The sequence below is a fragment of the Trematomus bernacchii genome, unplaced genomic scaffold, assembly GCF_902827165.1.
Source record: "Trematomus bernacchii unplaced genomic scaffold, fTreBer1.1, whole genome shotgun sequence".
Taxonomy (NCBI): domain Eukaryota; kingdom Metazoa; phylum Chordata; class Actinopteri; order Perciformes; family Nototheniidae; genus Trematomus; species Trematomus bernacchii.
In genome coordinates this window covers 2948465-2969026 of record NW_022987588.1, presented here as the reverse complement: position 1 = coordinate 2969026, position 20562 = coordinate 2948465, and the positions used below count along the sequence as shown (strand labels likewise).

At 41.7% G+C, this 20562-nt stretch overlaps 1 protein-coding gene across 2 annotated transcripts; it reads right to left on the bottom strand.

The window, feature by feature from the left end:
- Window positions 1–397: 397 nt before the first annotated feature.
- ankrd50l (ankyrin repeat domain 50-like) lies at window positions 398–16775 on the bottom strand. 2 transcript variants are annotated; one of them, XM_034128706.1, is made up of 4 exons: window positions 16600–16775; window positions 11973–12786; window positions 5501–5718; window positions 398–5043 (listed from the first exon to the last, which is right to left on the bottom strand). In XM_034128706.1, the coding sequence occupies exons 2-4, from the start codon at window positions 12398–12400 to the stop codon at window positions 1499–1501; spliced, it is 4191 nt and encodes a 1396-aa protein (XP_033984597.1). In that variant the 5' UTR covers window positions 12401–12786; window positions 16600–16775; the 3' UTR covers window positions 398–1498. The 2 variants fall into 2 exon arrangements, with proteins under 2 accessions (XP_033984597.1, XP_033984596.1); XM_034128705.1 differs by lacking the exon at window positions 16600–16775 and having other exon boundaries at window positions 11973–13052.
- Between the last annotated feature and the right edge of the window lie 3787 nt (window positions 16776–20562).

Genomic DNA, 20562 nt, shown 5'->3' with positions numbered 1-20562 from the left:
AATATCTGATATAAGATCATCTTACTCATGACTCAATGCATAATGTGCAAGAAGGCTGACGCTCTGTGCCCTTACTGTAAGTTCAATGCAAGTGTTAACGATAAAGTTCCTCTAGATCTTCATTTGGGAAAATGTCGAAATGAAAAAAGTGCACATCTGTCCTTTATCCTAAAAGCACACATGGAAAATGGCAATTCAGAAATGTATCGTAACAAATTCAGAAAATATCACTAAAATTGAGGATAAGTGGTTGATTTTAAACTCCCAGGTGGCCACCATCAGCACACTGCCAGACTTTCAACTCTACGTGATGCTTCAACATCAGAAGGTTTGAGGGACACTCAAGTGCATAATATGCGACATGACACATGTACTCACAAAGAAAAGGCAGACAGGAAAGAGTTAGACAATTTTATGGTACCACTTGCCACTTTAATGAATGAAGGTAATCAAATATGAATCCAACAAAAATGATAAAGTACTAGAAACGTCTTTAGTCGACAAACAAGTTTGAAATCAACCATCCTCCCACATCCTCCCTCAGTTGTTTTGGTCCAATGTTCCCTTTCCTTCCTGCTTGCTCACAGACACAGATACTGTGAGGGAGCCAAGTTGGTTCAGTACACTTGGCTGTCTTTTTGAGTTTGTATCATAAACCCTGTTTAGACTTTGGTGGGCTTGCTCTTTATGCAAACTGTTTTTGGTTGTCAGCAATGGACCTATAGAGGGCCACGGCCAGTTTAAAGTAAATATCCAAGGCTTTAAAAAAGATCAAGGCCACAAGCATGCTCTTAAACAAGTTAATTTAGTGCTTATCGTTACTTGCAAAAATGTATTTAACATAACTCGACCTTAACTTTTCTGTTTAAAAATATGGATTGTTGAATGAGGTCAACGTTGAAAATGAACATAGATGAGAGAAATAAATAAGCGTGATCTGAGAGCCCTGCTCAACATAAACAACAGTAAACGGAAAGGCAGGAATGTAAGCTTTGTCATTCGGTTGTTTCTTCCTCTGGATTTTTGAAGAGGTTGGGAGCGAGATCTCTCCCGCTGAACCAAGGAAGTAATTGAATACAGCGGAAACTGCTTTTTCTTTGAACAGCAAAAAAAGTCCAACTTAAACAAAACATTACACTTCTATTTTTGTTTTGGAACTGCAAAATAAGCTGTATATACCCACACTGAGGCTGTAACTAAGGATTTATTTAATTATCAATTGATCCGCCAATTATATATTTAAAATAAAAAAATGACTTTTGACGCTAATAAAATAATTTTAAATAACAAAAAAAACAAATAAGTAGCAAATCCTCACATTGGAGATGAACCAGATTATTTGGTATATAGTTTTACTTGACAAATTAATTTCTTTAAACCTTACTGTTGATCTAATTGTTGCAACACTTACTAAAACCAGACTAAAAAACAGTTAAATAAAAGAGTTTGTGAAGACAGTGTAGCAAAAACCAACTTAGTCTCTGTTGTGGAGCACCAGTCACAGGGGTGTCTCTCTCTTATATAAGGCTGCACTGGTAGGACCCTCAAACTGCAGTTTGATGGCCTGTTTCAGATTAAGCTGCGGGTCTGTGGTTGTCATATTGACCATACCGTCTTCAGGCAAGGCACTACAAGGTGGGTCTGTGGTAAAACTGTAGCAAACAGGTGACACAATGTTTTTCTGGGGTATAGAATCCCAAGCTTCCCCTTGCAGTGGTCTCTGTAACATATAAGGGTAGCCCAGAGGAGGATTCTCTCGGTTTTTGGGGCTATCTTGCCCTGGCCTTATCCCAAGGGAAGCCATTACTGAGTGCCATTTGCCACCATCGTAAACAGTCCCGTCAGCTTTTATTAAGTTCGAGTTTTGTTTGTTCATTTTGTCGTGATATTCAAGTCCAGACGACAAGCCTTTCTGAGTCAGTTCACAGTTGTGCAGCTTGGCAGCGACTGTGCAAACAGTGGTAGGAGGGCTGCCTTTAGAATGCTTGTGGATGCTTCCATGGATGCTACCCATGCCTGAGCTCCCTGGTGGGGGGAGGGTGGAGGGACGACTACGACTGCGGGGAAGGGAGTGCTGTTGGATCTGCTGAATAAAGCTGAGGCTGTCAGCTGGCACCGTCTGCATCGTGGCCCGAGAGTGTCCAGTAGATGAGGTTTGGGAGCTGTGCATTGAGTGGAATCGCTCTGCTGTGGAACCGGGGGAAGATATTGAGGAGAGGGAGGTAGCAGCGGTGAATTCAACTCCATTACTTTCCAACATGCCTGAATAAAGGATCTGGTTAGGTTTTACAGGGGATGCATTACTAGAGTTCGAATACATGCCTACATATGGTTTGGCTCCGTAGTTCTCCAATAACCTGACAATTTTAAAGTGCCCGTATTTCCCAGCGACTTTGACTGGACTGCGGCCGTATTTATCCATGTGATTGGGATTTGCACCTCTTTCCAGAAGCATTCCAACAATATTTGCCTGCCCCACCTGTGCTGCGATGCTCAGAGCTGTTGCCCTCTGGTGACAAGTCAGGTCTATATCAACACCAGTGGCTTCAAGGAGACGACGTCCTACTTCAGCGTGTCCTGTCCAAGCCACCGAATGCATTGGTGGTCTCCCCTCTGTATCCTGTGCATTGGGGTTTGCCCCATGCTTTAACAGTAAGTCAACCATCTCCACACACCCCTGCCAGGAAGCAACATGCAGTGCTGTACGTCCCTCAGAGTCTCGGGACTCAAGCGGGACCCCACCTTTCTCTATTAGGAGAGTTGCCTTTTCAAGGCGATCCTCCAACACCAGGAGGTAGAGCAGAGGCCTTCCTTCTGCATCCCGGACATCGGTATCGGCCCCTCTTCTCATAAGCAGTTCCGCAACGTCAGTATGGCCCTCCAGGAGGGCGGCACTCAAGGCAGAATGTCCATCATACGCCCTGTGGTCAATAGGAGAACGTCTGTCCAACAACAGCCTGACAGTGCTCCAGTGACCTTCCTGGGCAGCCAGTATGAGAGGGGTTCGTCCTTCAATATCCATCTCTCCAACCCGTGCCATGCTGCCTCTCTCTGTCAAAGCAGCACACACAGCCCGATGGCCTTCACAGGCTGCAGCGTGCAGTGGAGTCCAGCCAAGGTCATCCTTGTGGTTCTCGTCCAGGCCTCGGTCCAGCAGGGCGCGGACAACCTCAAAGCTGCCTCTTGCTGCTGCTAGGCAGAGTGCTGTCCTTCCTTCACAATCAATTGCATCCACAGCTGCTCCCCAGAAAAGCAGCCGTGATATTGTCTTCATGTGGCCCATTGCTGAGGCTGCCAGCAGGGGAGTAACAGCAGCTGCAGCGGAGACGTTGCCATTAGGGCCAGCAGTCTCATCTACATCAGCACCAGCTTCTAACAGAAGTTCAACAACATCGTCATGGCCCTCATAGGCTGCAAGAAGCAATGGTGTCATTCCATCATGGTCTCGGTGTCCTGGATCTGCTCCACGCTCCAGTAATAGACTTGCTACCTCCCCATAACCTTTGACCCCTGCTGCTGTAGGGACACAGAGGGCAGCGACTGACAGAGCACTGCGCCCATCTCCATCAGCCAAGTTAACTTTTGCATTGTGGTTCAGCAATATCTCCACAGCTTCCTGATGCCCCATATAGGCAGCAGCAATTAGCGGTGTGCGACCTTTGCTGTCTGCTTTGTCTACCTGTGCCCCGTAGTCCAGCAGTGTCAGGACAATTTCCTCATGTCCTCCCCACGCAGCAGCTCTTAAAGCAGTCCTGCCCTCAGCATCACATCCATCTACATCGGCCCCTGCATCCAGAAGAAGCCGGACAGCCTCGCTGTGGCCCCCCCACGCCGCAGAGCGCAGGGCAGTCCAGCCTTCATTGTCGACATGCTCCATCATCCGCACTGCATTTTCTGGATCTTGGTTCCTGGTCCATTCCAAAAGCACAGACAACACTTTGACATGACCCTGCTTGGAAGCCAAAGTCAGTGGAGTTTGACCCTGTTGGTCACTGACCAGTGGATCATATCTGTATGTCAGGAGAAGTTCAACTACATTTGCAGAACCCTCCTGGGCTGCACTGGCAAGCAAGGCCTGTCCATCTGTGGAACCGGGCTGGTGTACAGCTACCTCACTGCCTAGCATTTTCTTTACAGACACATCCCTTTCAAAAGCCTGTCTTAAACTACTTATCTCTTCACCTGTACAATGAACTCCAATACTTGTATCTGCATCTGAAAAACAGGCTGCAGGGACGAGCCCACTCCTAATTAACAGCTGAAGGACTTCTTGACTGACCAGAACAGGAGGCTGGGTTATTGATAAGGAGAGGCTACTTCTACCGCTAGAAGTAAGAACAGGCACATCTGTCCACAGCATCCACAGTGCCAATAATGAGGGGTTATCTTTATGGAGACCTGAGCAAACTAAATGTGTGGCAAGCTGGCAAGTGTCCTCATTGTCCAGATTAGGTCCCTGCAAAGTCAGAGCCATTGCGAGCATGCTGTGACCCTCTTTCGTGCTACAGAGGTACTTCTGTGTGCAATATTTAACATCTGTGAGCCACTCAGCAAAGCTGGCATGAAAAAGTATTTTGGTGCCATCAGGGCCATCGATCAGGAGAGGTGCGAGGGTTCGGAGCTTGTTCTGGAAGTCCTGGAGGCTGAGCAGTGTGTCATGCGTCCATGCTGCTGAAAACAGCTGCTGAGGGGTAAGGGGCCTCGGGGCAGCTAATAGGATATTGAGGAGAGGCCTGACATAGACGAAGAGCCCCCGGGGGAACAGTCTTTGGCACAACCACAGGTAGAGGCCATTCAGAGTCCCGGGGATGTCTCTGATCTCCCGAAGACCCACCAGGGCACCTGCCACACCATCCAGCACACGCTCGAGGAATAGAAAGCAGCCACCGCTCTTGATGTGCAGTAGATTCAGCATGTCAGCCGTGTCAGGGGTGAGCTGACGGCGAAGTGTCGCATCTTCATCCAGCCGACAGAGGATGTACTGCTGCACGTCCCGGACGGGCGGGGGTTTGCGGAGGTCATCCAGACAGAGCCTACGAAAACCTACAACACAGAAAGAGGTAGTTCAGTTTATTTAAGCCCAAAATAGTTCATATACTATACATAGAGTATACCGTTCTTTATCAGTCATCCATTGTGTTATGTTGGTTCTTTTATGGTGTAGGTAATAACCATCTTGTGGTACTTTGTTCTCTCCCTTTTTGTCGACACAACACACCATGTTGTTTAGGTATAGCTGTAGAGTTCACTACAGATTCCATCTGCCTTGATCAAGACATGATGCCTTCGGCCACAGTTGTTAGCACAGAGGCATAAAACCACTGAATTCGTTTTTCTAATTAGTTGAAAATGGAATAACTGACACATTGATTTAAATGCCCAATAATTGCTGCCCAATATGCTCCACATTGATGCCTGAGGTAGTTCATGATCCAGTCTGTTATAATCTCTCATTTACAACAAAATCTTAAAAGGCAGATGAGCAATGCTTTCTTCTCACCTGAGAACATCTTGCACAGCGCCTTGTTGTTGCGGCGGATGGAGCAGACCAGCAGCAGCCAGCTGGGTAGCAGGTGTGTATTTGCAGCAAGGAGCTGTGCAATGGAGTTACTCCTCGCACCTTCTTCACCTGTCCCATAGCCTACGTCCAGGGAGTCCACCAACACCATCAGAGTCTTGGCTGGAGGAGGAAGGTCTAACAGGGGCCCCAGCACTGCTCTGAAGACACAAAGAAAGGGATCATTAATGGCTATGTAGAAAATACAGCATTGTTGGGAAGATAAGGGAGTTTGAAGTAACATTAAACATTTGCCTTTAAAATGTACTGTTCAGAATTTACTTTAAAGAAATACACAGCAGGTCAACTAAATTAAATCACTTGATCCGTATGCAGGCAGATATTTCGCCCTAAAGTGCCATGATTCAACTTAAAGCATGAAAGTGTTTTGTGACATTTTTGCTTTTGTCATAAATTTGATATTGTTTTACAAACAATCTCACAATGACAGTCAATCCAACCACAAAACAGATTACCAAAGTAAAATGCTTTTATTGGCAACAGTAGCAGTCAGTATGATTCCAATTGGACATGCTGTTCTTCACTTTAAACATAGGGTAATGAAGAAACAACATTAAATTCCTGCAGCTGCCGTCAGGGAATAAGAACAGCAAAAAGTGTATCTTCTACTGTTATTAAACTCATAGATATGATGCAAAATGGTGAAACAATGTTACACTTTTCAAAAATCTAAATCCTTAAGAGTCAGCACCCACACCCTGCTTTGATCTGATGGTGACTCAGGTTAAAAGAACTTCTGAAATGCCCTGCTCCACCCTGTGCACGCTCTCACACACACGCCCACACACACACACATACTGTATACTGTACATGCACACACACGCACAACAATAGAATATCTTTAAAAAATCGAAATAATGACGAAAAAGGTCCTACATGGTTTTCTGTGCAGGGGCACAGAGATCAAAGGTTTTTTGGACCTCCAGCCTATTTAATTCCTGACTTTAGACTAAGCCCTAAGGCAAGTTTATTTGAAGAATATAAAATCCTTTATTCAACAGGCGGCCCTGAGCTATTGAAGCTAAACAACTTCAAAATGAAAGTGCAAATTGTTTGAGGGAAGTCGGTAATGTTAAGAACAAAGTTTATGCTTCCACATAATTACTGTGACTGGTGTGAAAATATGCCTGAGCTAAAGACAAAACAAATATCTGACACCTATGATAATGTAATGGTAACTACAGTAGAAATAGTCATTATAGCTACCTATGTTAAACCTGTTCTAACACATCCAAGCAGTGCCAGACCTGTGTTTAAACTGGGCCAGGGGAGGTTTGTGAAGTAGTAGTTACTGGATTACAGAGAACCAGCATAATTTAGCGTTGTGGACCATAAAACTTAAACTCTTGTTTTTACCTTTTAAAAAGACATTTTTTGGATATGTTAGTTTAAGGAATGACAATATTGATCTGTCAGCCCAACACTTTGGTCCATGAATCTTCTATTGGGTGAAAATAAAAATGCTGTCATTAAGCAAAAACAGAAACATTACACTGCATCTACGATTTTACCAGGTGTGCGTTAATTCTGTGGCAGCTCAGCAGAGACAGAAGTGCAAATACAGACCGGGGTCTTGTTTTAAAAGGTGACAAACAGTGATTAACCTGTGACTGCAGTGTGGTAAGAATGGGTCACACAGAGGCTAAACACCAAGTCAATTACCCTGCCGCAAACACAGGGTGTATGTCAGTGTGTGTGCTGTCATTAGTGTAAATGCCTATATTTAGGAATGACCAGAAGGCCCCGTCACCTTTAGTGACCAAACAGGTTTTCTTTAAACCCGAGTTAAGGTATGATTTCAGCTTCAAAATTGTGCACAGTCCGTGGGTATTTTGTATACATTTCTGGCGCCTATTAATAGCAAATCAAGCAATGTTTCTAATCTTGTAACTGAAGAATATGCTGCAACCAGGAAGGAAACAGCCAGAGGTGTTTATGTAAAACCAGGAAGAGATCCTTCAATCTGTTAACAGAGCCACAATGGCAGAGACGCATTACATGTGTAGTTTAGTCTGGCAAGTTCAGAAGCTTGACGAATGAATGAATAAGAAACCTGTCTAGTTAAATCAGTAACTAGAAGAAGGATCATTTACTAAATGTGATGAAGTCTACACCAAATTATCATTCTCAGGATTAACATAAGCGTAGGGAGTGGGATATGAGATTTCAACATCACAGAAATTACTCATCCATAATTAGATTTTGGTAAATGAGGCTTCCAACAAATCTGCCCTATTTGAGCTAATGTCACAATTATGAAACACACAAATGTGCTGTTAGCTCCCCAATTAAACTCTAGTAAAATGAATACATTTGTGTGCACGTACATAAATGCAAACTGCAGGAATTTATTCAGCAGTGGTGGTAAACGGTGCTCATCCCGACACTTTATAACGCATGATAAAAAGGTTACAATACATTAGCCGTAAACAGTAATAAGACTCAATTATGACATTGGAAGTGTGAAAAAGCACATCTCATTTTCCCCTGAAGGGGTAATGTTGTATATCATCAAATGATCCATTTGTTTAAGTTAGTTGATAGAGTGTTTTAGTTAAGGTATCCCACCTCTTCTTCAAAGAACACTGGAAAGCCCTGCAGTTATTAATTACTTTAACTAATCACTTAATATTTAGTGTAACATCTTTAGGGCTACAACTAAATATTTGTTTTCATCCACAGTTAATCTTTAACAATGAAGTCAGAAGACAGTGATTTAATACCCATCATTTCCCAGATTATAAAGGTGACATTCCCAAATGCCCATTTTAGACGACCAACAGTCTAATATCCTAAAAATATGACATATTGTAATTTATGGTTAATTTGCTTTATTCTAGGAATTGAAATTGTGTATTAAATCTATTTAGGATTAAATATTGGTTTTAGTATTAAACATCATCCGCTGTAAGGAAAAACCTAAATAAGGAAATGTCTTTTGCAGAGGTTCACATCATTCTAGAATCTTTTTTGCAAAGATATTTGCAGACCAAGCCCTAATGTGTGTGTGAATCATCTCTTTGCGTTTGGACATGATAGCCTTGACTTTTATCATTGAGCATATCCTGCAATTAAAAAACGATTTAAACCCAGCCCTGGGTGCCGGCTACTTCTAACAAGCTTATAGTACCTCGGTCTGCTTTAGTCATGGGATAACAAAACACTCCCTCACCGGGCACACGTTCAGGTCTGCGGAGGAGGAAGTGTAATGAACCTTTTATTACTGCTTAATGTTTTTCCGCTCTGCTCAACCTACATAGTCCTGGACACACTGGACCTTTGACCCTGAGCTTTATTTCAACTTGGTTAGGTGAGCATGACACAATCAAACCTGGTTTCACATCAGGTCCATCCATTAATAAATAATAATAACAATCTGTCTTCTTACTGACCTGATACCAGGAGCTTAAATCAATTATAAAAATAGGCCGTTGTATTCTCAGCACATTTGTGTTTAAACTTCACCACGAAAGCCTCATCCAGGCAAAATAAAAAATATCATCTTTAAAAAATGCCCAAGGCAAGATAGGCAGCAATAACAATGAGCTGCAGACTTATAAGTTAAAATTAAACACAACTCTCACAGTTTGTGGTGTAAAAGAAAAGTGGGCGAACCAAAGGATAATACTGTATGATAGTAGCTATGTGAGGTTGCCATGAATTAAAACACTAACCCTCAAGAAAACTATCTATATGATTGGTATACATATAAATATATATCCATATGAAAGTGTATTTGGAGACCAGGGTTAAATGTTTGTATGGATGGCAGCATTTGAGTGTGGGATTTCCCAGATTTTTCGGCCACAACACAGCAGTTTGTTGTGTGTGTCCGTGTAATTTGGCAGCTCCTCATTAAAGAGTGTGTGAAACGTAGCAACCACACATAAACTATCCATTTAACAACATTACTACGCTTTTCACCCTGTTTCTACCTGTTTGTCATTATGTCATATAAAGTCCAGTAGCAGTCTCTAAGAACAGTGCTCGTAATCAGCTTTGTCCCGAGTGGTGAAGCCCACTGAAGTAAAGCATGTCAAGGAATGGGTCAGTCCACATGATTTATACATGTTTACCTCTCTAGCAGTAGTGGAATGTAACTAATGACATTTACTTAAGTAGAATTTTAACACTCTTATGCTTTGTTAAGTATTTCCATTTTATGCTATACTTCTAATCCACGACATTTTAGATGGCAGATGGGGGTGCTGCAGCCCCCTCAGCAACCCCCACCCCCCCCTTCCCGCGTCCATTCGCGATGTCTCGCTGTCTCGCAGATCCCACGCAGCAAGCAGGGAATGAACCCAGCTCACACTGTCGGCTCCTCGCAGCAGCGAGCCGCGCAACGTCCCGCCAACACGGCACCCAGACCCCACGCAGCATTCTCATCTGTTTGTCCTTTCTGGTGTCATTTTCTGGTTGCCAACGCCATTGCAACACATAATCACTGATGTTCCGCTGTAACGGTGGTAGACTCCTCAGAACAGAGTGGGCGAGCTGACCAATCAGAGCACAGTGGGCTCACAGGGAGGGGGGGGCAGGAGCTCCAACAAGCCGTGTAGGACAGAGAGTGAATACACATACTATACAGAGATGCTGTATGAGAAACCAATGTGAGTTTGGAAAATTGCACAATATAAATCTATTCTAGTATACCTCAACAATGGAATTATGATCAGTAGAAATGGCCATGACATGGGACCTTTCAATCTGCTGGCATTAGTATATGATATTCTATAATAACAAAACACTGTGAGGAGCAATTCAGTATAATAAAGACAGTACATTTGCTGATAATACCTGTGTACGTTTACTTGAGTAACTTGAGTTCAACACTTTTACTTGTAATGAAGTATTTTAGACCATCATAATTCTACTTTTACTAATGTTAACAAACTAAATACTTCTTCCCACACCTCTTGTTAACTTTGTAATTAGATTGAGAACTTGAAACAAGGCAGACCTACAGTAAGAGGCGACTATGGATACTTTTTGCCGGGCCAAGTGAACCAAACTACATGTACTGTCAATCATTAACACATCCAGTCTTTCTGTTACGATGAATATAATTGACGGGAATAGACCAGCTGAACTTTAAATCTAACTGTCGAAAGGGTTCAGACAGAGCGCCATAGTTTGACTTTCTGACTTCAGCCGGCTGCCAGCTGGTTCTCTCGCTGCCAAACAGGCCCATGTTTCAACAGTTTGTCAACGGCTGTTCTCACATGGCAATGTTTCGCCCGCAGCCACTTTCCCTCACAAGTGCTCCAAACACAAACAGAGTCTGGCTGTTAGCCAGTCTGAGGGGAATGAGGAATCTAGCTCAGTACTTCACACCAGAGGTAAGCAAACACAAGGGGAGAGTGAAGGGCTCAGGCTCATCGCAGAGCAAACACACCGGGAGAGAGTGAAAAAGTCTTGGAGAGGAGGGTGACCTCGCTGACTGGTGCTGAGACGCAGACTGGGGTACTGGAGGCATTTTTCACCTCTTTGTTCTTTTTTTCCCCCTCTCTGAAAGGAAGTTGTGTCGTAAATAACACTGTAGCATTCATTCACACTGGAGGCCCATTGTGTGTGCTGTGAATGGGCTGCATTATGAGAGGAGAAATAAATATAAGAGGAAGAAGAATAGCCGCTACCGTCTTTTTCCTGTGACGGACTCTCTTTGCATAAGCAATGGTCAGATGGCTTTTACACTTACTTTGCCACTTTGTGTCTGTTGACAGTCTAAACACCTGCAGATAATCACCTGTGTTTGTACTAGAATAGGTGCAATCTAAATGCTTTCATGAATCTTTTTCCCACAACATGAGCAGGAGCTGCCTGTGTGTTAGTTCATCAATCCCTCAGGATCAAATAACCTGACAGAGGTTTTGGTTACAAATGCCAATTTTATGAGCAATATGCTACACTTTAAACACGAAAAAGGGTCTTAATTTGTCTTTGGTCTCAAATCAAAGCTTGTCTGGTTGGCGACAGGCCAGATTTTATTCTTATGACAGGGTATGTCTCATTTAAAATGACAAAAAACATTGAATGTTTATGGTCACAACAATTAAATGGTGAATCTTACTATTTGCTAAACAGACAAACTTGTGGTACAGGTTTTCAACATGTTATATAAAAGACTTGGTTTCCCCTCAGATACATGTTGCTGCGTTGAGCTGCAATGGGTTAGCTCTTGAACATGCAGACACATGCCGAGCTCCTGGATGGGTTTCAGGCTTCCTTTTAACTTTGCTTAACTTTTCTCTTCCTCTTATTTGGTAAACTTGTACATTGCTTAAAATCTGCCTCAATAAAGAATTACTCTTCAGGTCAAGCATGTGCCTGTCACTATAAAAGACTTTGACAAGTGTATTAAATGTGATTGTTTTTTAAAAGTGCTACAAACCTCTTGAAGGTGTCATCAGGGTCTTTTTGGCAGTTGATGGGCTCCAGAGAGGAGGCTACAGAGGTGCTGTTGAGGCTCTCTTTGTACCCAGCAGGGAGAAGCGGGGAGGCCCTCAGCTGCTCCACCAGGCTCTGGACGAACTTCCACAGCACCGTGCTCCTCTGGTCCTCCCTCTGGCAGAAGTGCGAGGCCAGGCAGCGGGGGGCCAGCCCGACGGCCACCCCTGCTCTCGAGGTGGGCCACACCACCTCAGTGCACAGGGCGGTCTTCCCAGCCCCAGGGACCCCCGTCACCAGCACCCCCGGCGGCTGCCCCGGCACAGAGCGAGCGTCCAGGCTGTGCCGCAGCTTCTCCAGGGCCCATTCCCGGCAGTAGAAACGCCGGCCCTGGAGCAGGCTAGGGCTACTGCCAAATCCACTGCTACTCATTTGTTCCTGGGGGTTTGACTTCCAGGCAACAACTCACTGCTCTGAACTCCTAGTCCCATGCTCTTCCAGTAAAATGTACTCCGACTCTTGGGTTTTTCTGCAGGTGTTGACACCTCTGTTTTGTGACAGATAGGGGTTTTTTCCTCACACTGACAGTTCCCGAAAGTATTGCATCAGGAGATTGTTATCAGTGGCTGTTCCTCTCCTGAAAGTCTTGAGGTGTAATTCTGACGAGAAGTGAAGTCAGAGAATTTCACAGAAGTCGGCTAATGATGTACCTCTTCATTTCCTCTTTTTGGATTTGTCATGATCTTCTTGTTGCAGGGAATGAAACGCCAAAGGGAAGAAGAGGATCCATGGTTAAGTATCTCCTGGAGATCGTGGAGCTGTGAAGTCAGAAATCAGAAAGAGGGAAAAGGAATGAGTCAAAGAAGAAACTGACAAGATTCTTCTCTTTAAGATTGTAGGCATCGATCCCTGCGACTTCAGCATGAAATTCTCTTTTCCTTTCTCACGCCCTCAGCTCTTTACAACCCTCCGTTCATACCTCACACCTCCTTCTCTCCATCTCTCCGTTTCTCATGCTCTCCGGTTTTTCCTGTTTGGGTTTTTTTGTCTCCTCCCTCTCTTGGTGTTTCATGGCATGTCAAGACATGCACAGGAGAGCAGAGAGAGAGAGAGAGAGAGAGAGGGGGGAGGAGAGGAGAGGGGGAGGACTCATGTGGCTGTGGGCGATTCAAAGCTGACAGGTGGGAGGGGTTACCTGGGGTCAAGGTTCAGTCACAGGGCATTACTACACCTGGGGCTTTAGTTTTAGGTGAGTTATCCACGTAAAGCCCCATCATGCTATATGTGCTTTGTTTATTGCTGCTGCCATCCCGGCATGGTTTTTAAATGAATTAGAATAATGTTGATTTACATTGATTTAAGATGATTCATTCTTCAAGCAAAAATAAATATCAAAAATGTGGTTTCTGCTTCTCAAATATGGGCTATGACTCTTTTTTATTCTAAGACATTTAAATGGTTTCTGCGTAATAGTATTTTCTATTGCCCATCCTAGTGATTTGATATAAGCTCAATTTAGTGTTTACTATGTTTTACTTGATTTACAGATGTTATATATCATTATTTATTTAGATCTTAAAACATGGAATTTTTTTTAGCCTTAATTTGAATGTTTACTTGTATTTTCAAAAATATTTCTATTATTTCTTTAGTTATTTAAACTCAAGAGCTGACAGACATTTTAGTACCAATGTACCACTTTCTTCTAAAAGAAAATGACGTCAATAAAACTCTGCTGGTGACTTTTAGTATATACTATACAGTTAGAGAAATTAGATAGTTGCTTTCAAGGAATTACAGTAATTATGTAATTTTCTGGTTTTACAAGACGCCACATTTCCCCCGTATAATCAGCTCTGGGCAATTTCCACCATGCGTTCCTGTGCCTATCAACCCCACACTGAAAATGCAATACTTTTTGAAGTGCATGCTACTACTTGATAAAGTGGATTACAAAAGAAGAAAGAAGATGGTTGGTCCTGTGATAAAGGAAAACCGGCTTAAAGGAATGTAGATGAGGAATCTCAAAGACTTCTGTGACAAAGTTAACATTGTGATGAGAGTGCTTTGCATTTCTAGCCGACCAAACACCAGCTATACTAAATTCAATCTGTCAAGAGTATAACCAATTAACTCTTAATGGTAATGAGCAGAAATTAACCTCACTGCTGTGCATATCATGACACCCTGGTGACAGTCTGACAGAAATAAATGAAAGCAATTACAGTTGGATGACACATGTTGTACACAAAATGTACAACAAATACTAGAGACAAGCCGGAGAATGACGAGATGTTGTGTTTTAGCAGCGCACACTGAAGACTGACACCAAACAGTGAAGTTGTCTACATTCTTGTCTTTACTTGTGGTATTTACAAAGGACTCTAAACTTGGCGTGCAGCCTGTAAAGATGATGGTGCAGCAACCAAAAGCCTGAAGCAGCATCTTTATAGCTTTTCTCAGACATGCTCTTTATGTAGCAGTCAAATAAAGTCAAGTCAATTTAAATTCAAGCATAAACAGGCCATAGTCCCCAACTGTCTGACGCACATAGTAACAGTAAGTAAGTCAAATGTTCAGTGGTAAAATATACTTATATGGACTTCTACAGGCTACTTTTTGTGAATAAAATGTAATATCAGTCAGAATATGAGCAATTTGATATTGTTTCTTAATGGCTCAATCCTATTGGACAGTGCTAAATACAAGATTAAATTACCACCAAGACACATTGTAAACCAATAACTCAAACACCTTGCCGATGTGGTCTGGGAGCTTTTGACTTGTGTCTTAAAGGTAGGGTAGTTTGAGAAACCGGCTCGAGATACACTTTTTGTTATATTCCATGGAATGCTCTTAACATCCCGATAGCAATGAATATCTTAAGTGCTTTGACAAAAAATCCATAAAAAAATGTCATCCGTAATACTGTAAAAAGCACGACCAATCATTTTAGCCGGCCCGGCTAAAATAACTGGATGGCCTACTTGCCTGTCAGCCTTCCTTCTGTGCACAAACTTATCTCGTGCCCTCATTGGTCATGTGCGCGTTCGTGTGTGTTGGAGGAGGGGCTCTGTAAGGAAGTGGTAGATTTTCTCCGGTTGTGTATTTTCAAATTCTAGCGCTCTCGAGCTGATTTCTCCAAAATGACCTACCCCACCTTTAATGTGTAAAACGTAACTCAACACAAAATATGTCATTAAGGCTATCCTTTTGTTCCTCCTTTTTCCAATCTTCAGGTGATTCTTAAATTGTTAAAGCTGACTTTGTCCACATCTAAAAATTGCTAAAGCTCATAGAGATTTATTACCAGTGTTTCAAATATCTTTGCCGATTGAATTGGCTTGGAACATGCAGAGGAATAGACCCGGGCTGTATTGTTTTGATTATTTCTTCTTCTAGAAGACTACGCACAGGAAGTGCTCTCGCTGGTTGATTACACAAACACATTTGGTCTTTGCACATGCAAATGGTTCACATTTGTGTTTACCTATAGAGCGGAGAAGTGAGATCTGATTACAATTGGTCACTTGAGACACATGTGCAGACACATTTCTATAAGTCCCACTGCTTTTCTAGAAAAGACCGGCCCTAAGTAGCATTCAAATGAGTCTATACTTGAATAAGGTATCGTTCCTGTAAGGCTGGAGCAACAATTCCTTTTAAAAACACACTTCCCCTACATTTAATTCCAAAGAAGGTGCTTGGACACCTCATTCAATGCTCCAAATGGACGCAAGATACATGAAAAAGCTACGATTACATGCAATTTGCAAACGCATAGTTACCTGTTCCCTGACTGATTGGCAGTCCTGACCCTAACTGCAAGGTCGATGCCTAACAACAACAGCTACAGGTGGGGTCATCCCAAAGAAAAACTGTGGAATTAATGGTAATGTAATAGAAATGCATGTTATTGCCATACATTAAGATTGTACTTTTTAGTTTTAAGGGGGAGGGGGAGGATATTGTAGACTATGTCTGGGCTTAAAGCATTAGTCTAAAAATACTGCCAACCAAACAGCAAAAAAATTGCTCAAATCTGAAGGATGTAGGATAGTTTATGTTAAGAAAGTGTATTACCAAAAATGTAAAATACTTTCCTTTAAATTAGTTATAAATATACGTTTATATAAAAAAAAAAAAACGTGTTTGTAAAATAAGGTTTTATATAGGATTTGTTGGTCTAGGCTAGGCTCACAATATTACAGTAGATTGTTCAGTTTGACTTTAATTACCTCCACATGATTATGAATCACCGCCTCAGGGCTTTATATCATAAATCATCTGCTTAATGTGTCATAAACTGTAGACTACACGCCTTAACACAACAGCAGTAAGCTCCCTCACTACAGTCATTGTTTGGCTCTACAGGTGATCCTCCACCGGTCTGCTCCTACACCAACACTCACACCATATTCCCTCCAGACAAAGCTAGTGAACATATCTACCTGCTGATGTGGGTTTTTACTGACCTCATTAATCCATATCAGGCACAATGCTCGACGCAATTTGAAAACACAAAGCGGTGCCCAATTTGTTTGTTTCTGGCAAAGGCTCCGATAAAGTCAGAAATGCAGTTTATTCGCTGCAAAAACACCGTGACAGAGTTTTAAATCAATCACTCTCACCTGACGGACAGACTCGCTCCCCATCTCCGTCTTCCTCCTCACCGACAAACCGAAAGCTCCTCACCGGATTTTAATCACGTGTATGCCCTCCCACGAGCCTCCACACACCACATTAAAGGTGGAGTTGTTGTTATTGCTGGGGAAGGAGTCTTGCTTCTTTCTTTCATAGACTGTCGTTTTCTCTCATTCCGTCTCTCAGGGGGGCTGCTCTCTCTGCTTCCTGCACACTCTCAAAAAGGATGTTCAAGATGGGGGGGGGGGGGGGAAATGAAAGGACTGTTACAAGGACATCCTCTACAACAGGGGTGTCAAACTCAAATACACAGTGGGCCAAAATAAAAAAATGGGTACTAGTCGAGGGCCGGACTGGTTCAATGTTTATTGCAAAACTTATTGAAATGAATTTATTGCACATATTAAACCTGGAACTAACAAAGCTTAAATTATTGCCTATAAAAACAACATTAAACATTAAACATTAAATAATCAGTTGCAGTCATTTCTTATGAGTACATTTTTCCACAGGCCAACAACAGCTTCAAAAAAACAATTCACCTCAAAGAAAAAAATAAACATGCCCTGTTGTCGCAAGAAAAAAAGTGCAGAAGGAAACATCCATTGAAACTCAGGTTGCTGCTCTGTGATGCTAGTTCAATCCAGATACTTGGCATCTCATCTTGGGTGCAAGTTCATCAATGTTTGGGGTCAGGCTCTGAGCTGAGGAAATCAGGATTGAGTGAAGGTGAGCGTGCAATATACCGGCAGGCCAGATCTAATAGTAATTAGAAATTATCCTGCGGGCCGAAATTAAATCCACCAAGGGCCTGATTTGGCCCCCGGGCCTTGAGTTTGACACATGTGCTCTACAACATGGCTGGTTTCACACAGATTTGCAAAACTGGACTACACGTTTGTCTGAGTTTTAGTTATAGACTTTGAGGTGACAGAACTGCTTGTGTACTTAAGTAAAAGCAGAAGTACCAGAGTGTAGGAATACTCTGTTACAAGTAAAAGCCCTGCAATCAAAAGGTTACTCAAGTAGAAGTACAAAAGTATTAGAATCAAAATACACTTAAAGTACCAAAAGTAAAAGTACTCATTTAGCAGATTGGCCCACTTCAGAATAGATGATATAGATGTATCTAACGTTGTATACTGCAGTGTAGCTTGTATTTCACATCATTAAAATAAATCTGCAAAGTAACTAAAGGTAGGCCTACTAAATAAATGTAGTGGAGTAAAAGTACAATATTAACCTCTGAATTGTAGTGGGAGTAGAAGTACAAAGTAGAAGATTACAATACTCATAGTAAAGTACAGGTCTCAAAAAATTGTACTTAAGTAGAGTATTTGAGTAAATCTACTTACCGGTAGTTACTTTACACCACCATAGACTCTGTGTAACCTTTGGAAGCCCATTCATGCCAGGACAATGGATGAGATGTTAGTAGACTAAGGACAGAAAAAACAATGCTCATGGTAAACCAAATATAACCAGACATTTACAATGTAGCTGTACTCAAACTGATAAAGTTATCAGTTGATTTACACAATCTTTGTCAAAATGATGAAGTGCAAAGTCTAAATCTCAAATGCAAAAGTAGGTTTAGGTTGTAGTTATAAAGTGTTGGCATATGAGGACCGACAAATGATACATTTGGATTTGATATATTTCTGATTCTATGAGATAAAATCACTCATGTTGTCAAATAAAGCAAAAGTGTGGCTCAGCTTTTGATTTGGAAATGTGTGTGAAGTATTTACTGAGTTCTTCATGTTAGGAGATTTTCCTAATTTATTCCTCCGACTTTTACAGAATTCTTCACAGCCTACTTGGAGACATTATGTTGTTTTTAGTCCAAACCCCATAAACTGTTTTAAATGTGGGGACTTTAAACTGTTTTACATTCACAACTGAGCTCACAGTGAAATGAGAGTTGACCTTTTCACCCTGTTCCCCAATTCTCCACATTCTAGCATTCTCCTATAGACTAATAAACATCGTAACCCCTCTTTCTCTTACACAAAGGTTTTGTCGTTAACATATATATAACATGATGATGTCACGAATGCAGCTCCTTTCTCATCTGTGTAAAGTTGAATAAAAAGAGACTACAAAAACAGCATATTTATTTAGTTTCTCACCTGTTTGCTGCTATTTCCGTGTAGAACTGCTGCGACAAACATTAAAATAAACTTTAATTTTAGGGATTACCTTTTTATCAAAAATGTTTCTCCAACAGTCAGCATCTACTATATTAACAGGGGAGACCTCTGCTGGATATCTGCAGTAGTTACAGGTTTCTGTCAAAATGATTCAGCTGAAGATAAATCACAATCATGTTACTTTTTACATTTTTTACAGGATATTATATTTAGATAAGAGTTGGGAAAATATTGTTTCCTAACACACATCACTCAGACTCTCTCGCACAAACACTTATTACACATAATTGGCATGCATATGTCAAACTTTCCAAAAGAAAATAGGAAAATGGTTCGGCAAATTCAGTACAAAAAACTAAAAATTGTTGACCATAAATATGATAGACGTTACTCAGGTGGTTTCAGAAGGTTTCTCTCATTACTGAAACGTAATGAACTTTTCAGGCTCACATACAGTAGGCTTTCACTGAGAATAGGGGATTTTTTTCGATAGGGAATACATCATATTTTGTAAGTGTGCATGTTGCTTCCTTTGTCTCTGGAAGTTTTCTTTCTCTTGCTCCTCCGTTCTGCTGATGTCTCATCGTGCCTCAATGCATGTTTTGTAATGCGGAATAATTAATTGATGTCAACAAAAGCTCTCTCCACCGTCTCTGATGCAGCCAGGCATCATCAGACTGTGGAGGCGAAATGCATCACACCATTAAGTAACAGCCCATTAAACACATCCAGCCAAAAAAACATCAATGTTTTTAGTGCATACTTCAATTGCATATTTAGTGATGGAAAAATTCATATAAATAAGGGATAATTTGCATAATATTCCTGTAGTACACTCAGTAAAATGTTCAAAATGTGAGTGAAGAGCTGCCATGACATACTGTACCTGCACCCGACCTCATAATAAACCTTCTGGATGTACAAATGTATAACAGTGAATACAAATGTTCAATATTGACTTTGCAGATGAAAAAGAGACTCTGGGTTAAATGCAGGCACATCAATACACAGTGAATGTGTAACTCAGTTGTTTTATATTTGACTATTTTTTACAGAATAAAAAAAAGCCAAACCATGTCACATTCAAAAGACGATTCTGACCTCCGATCCACTATTTTAAAACATGAACTTTGTGCAATTCTTTTTATTATTTAACAGGCTGCACAGACAGCAACACTCATCAAACAGCTCCAATGAAAATCAGTTTAAGGGAGTTTTTCAATAACTCCATAATTTATTTAATGCCAAAGACGATAGAATTGGTGCAAAAACAAGAAATCATAATTTAAGAGCTGCTCAAGGTTTGAATTTGAAATCGAGATTTTCTTGGTAATCACTGTTATTTTGTGGGGTTTCATATCTGACAGTGTTTTATCCAACACTGCTGTGCTCGTTCTCAAGCTGTTACCAATCTGCCCCGGGAATTCTCTGTGCAGATTGATTTTCTCTGCCTCAACAGTTCTCTCGATAATAATCTTCCATAAATTACTAGATCTCATAACTCTACGTGTGTGGTGCGTGCGTGCGTGTGTGTGTGTGTGTGTGTGTGTGTGTGTGTGTGTGTGTGTGTGTGTGTGTGTGTGTGTGTGTGTGTGTGTGTGTGTGTGTGTGTGTGTGTGTGTGTGTGTGTGTGTGTGTGTGTGTGTGTGTGTGTGGGAGAAAGAGAGGTAGATTAAGGCAGAAACTTAAATCAGCTAGGGGGAATTTCATTGTTGCCCTCTGGTTTGTCTCTATTCAGTGAATTATAATATAACCCTCAAAATGTTCTGTATGTTTTCATAAAAAATGTATGTTTCT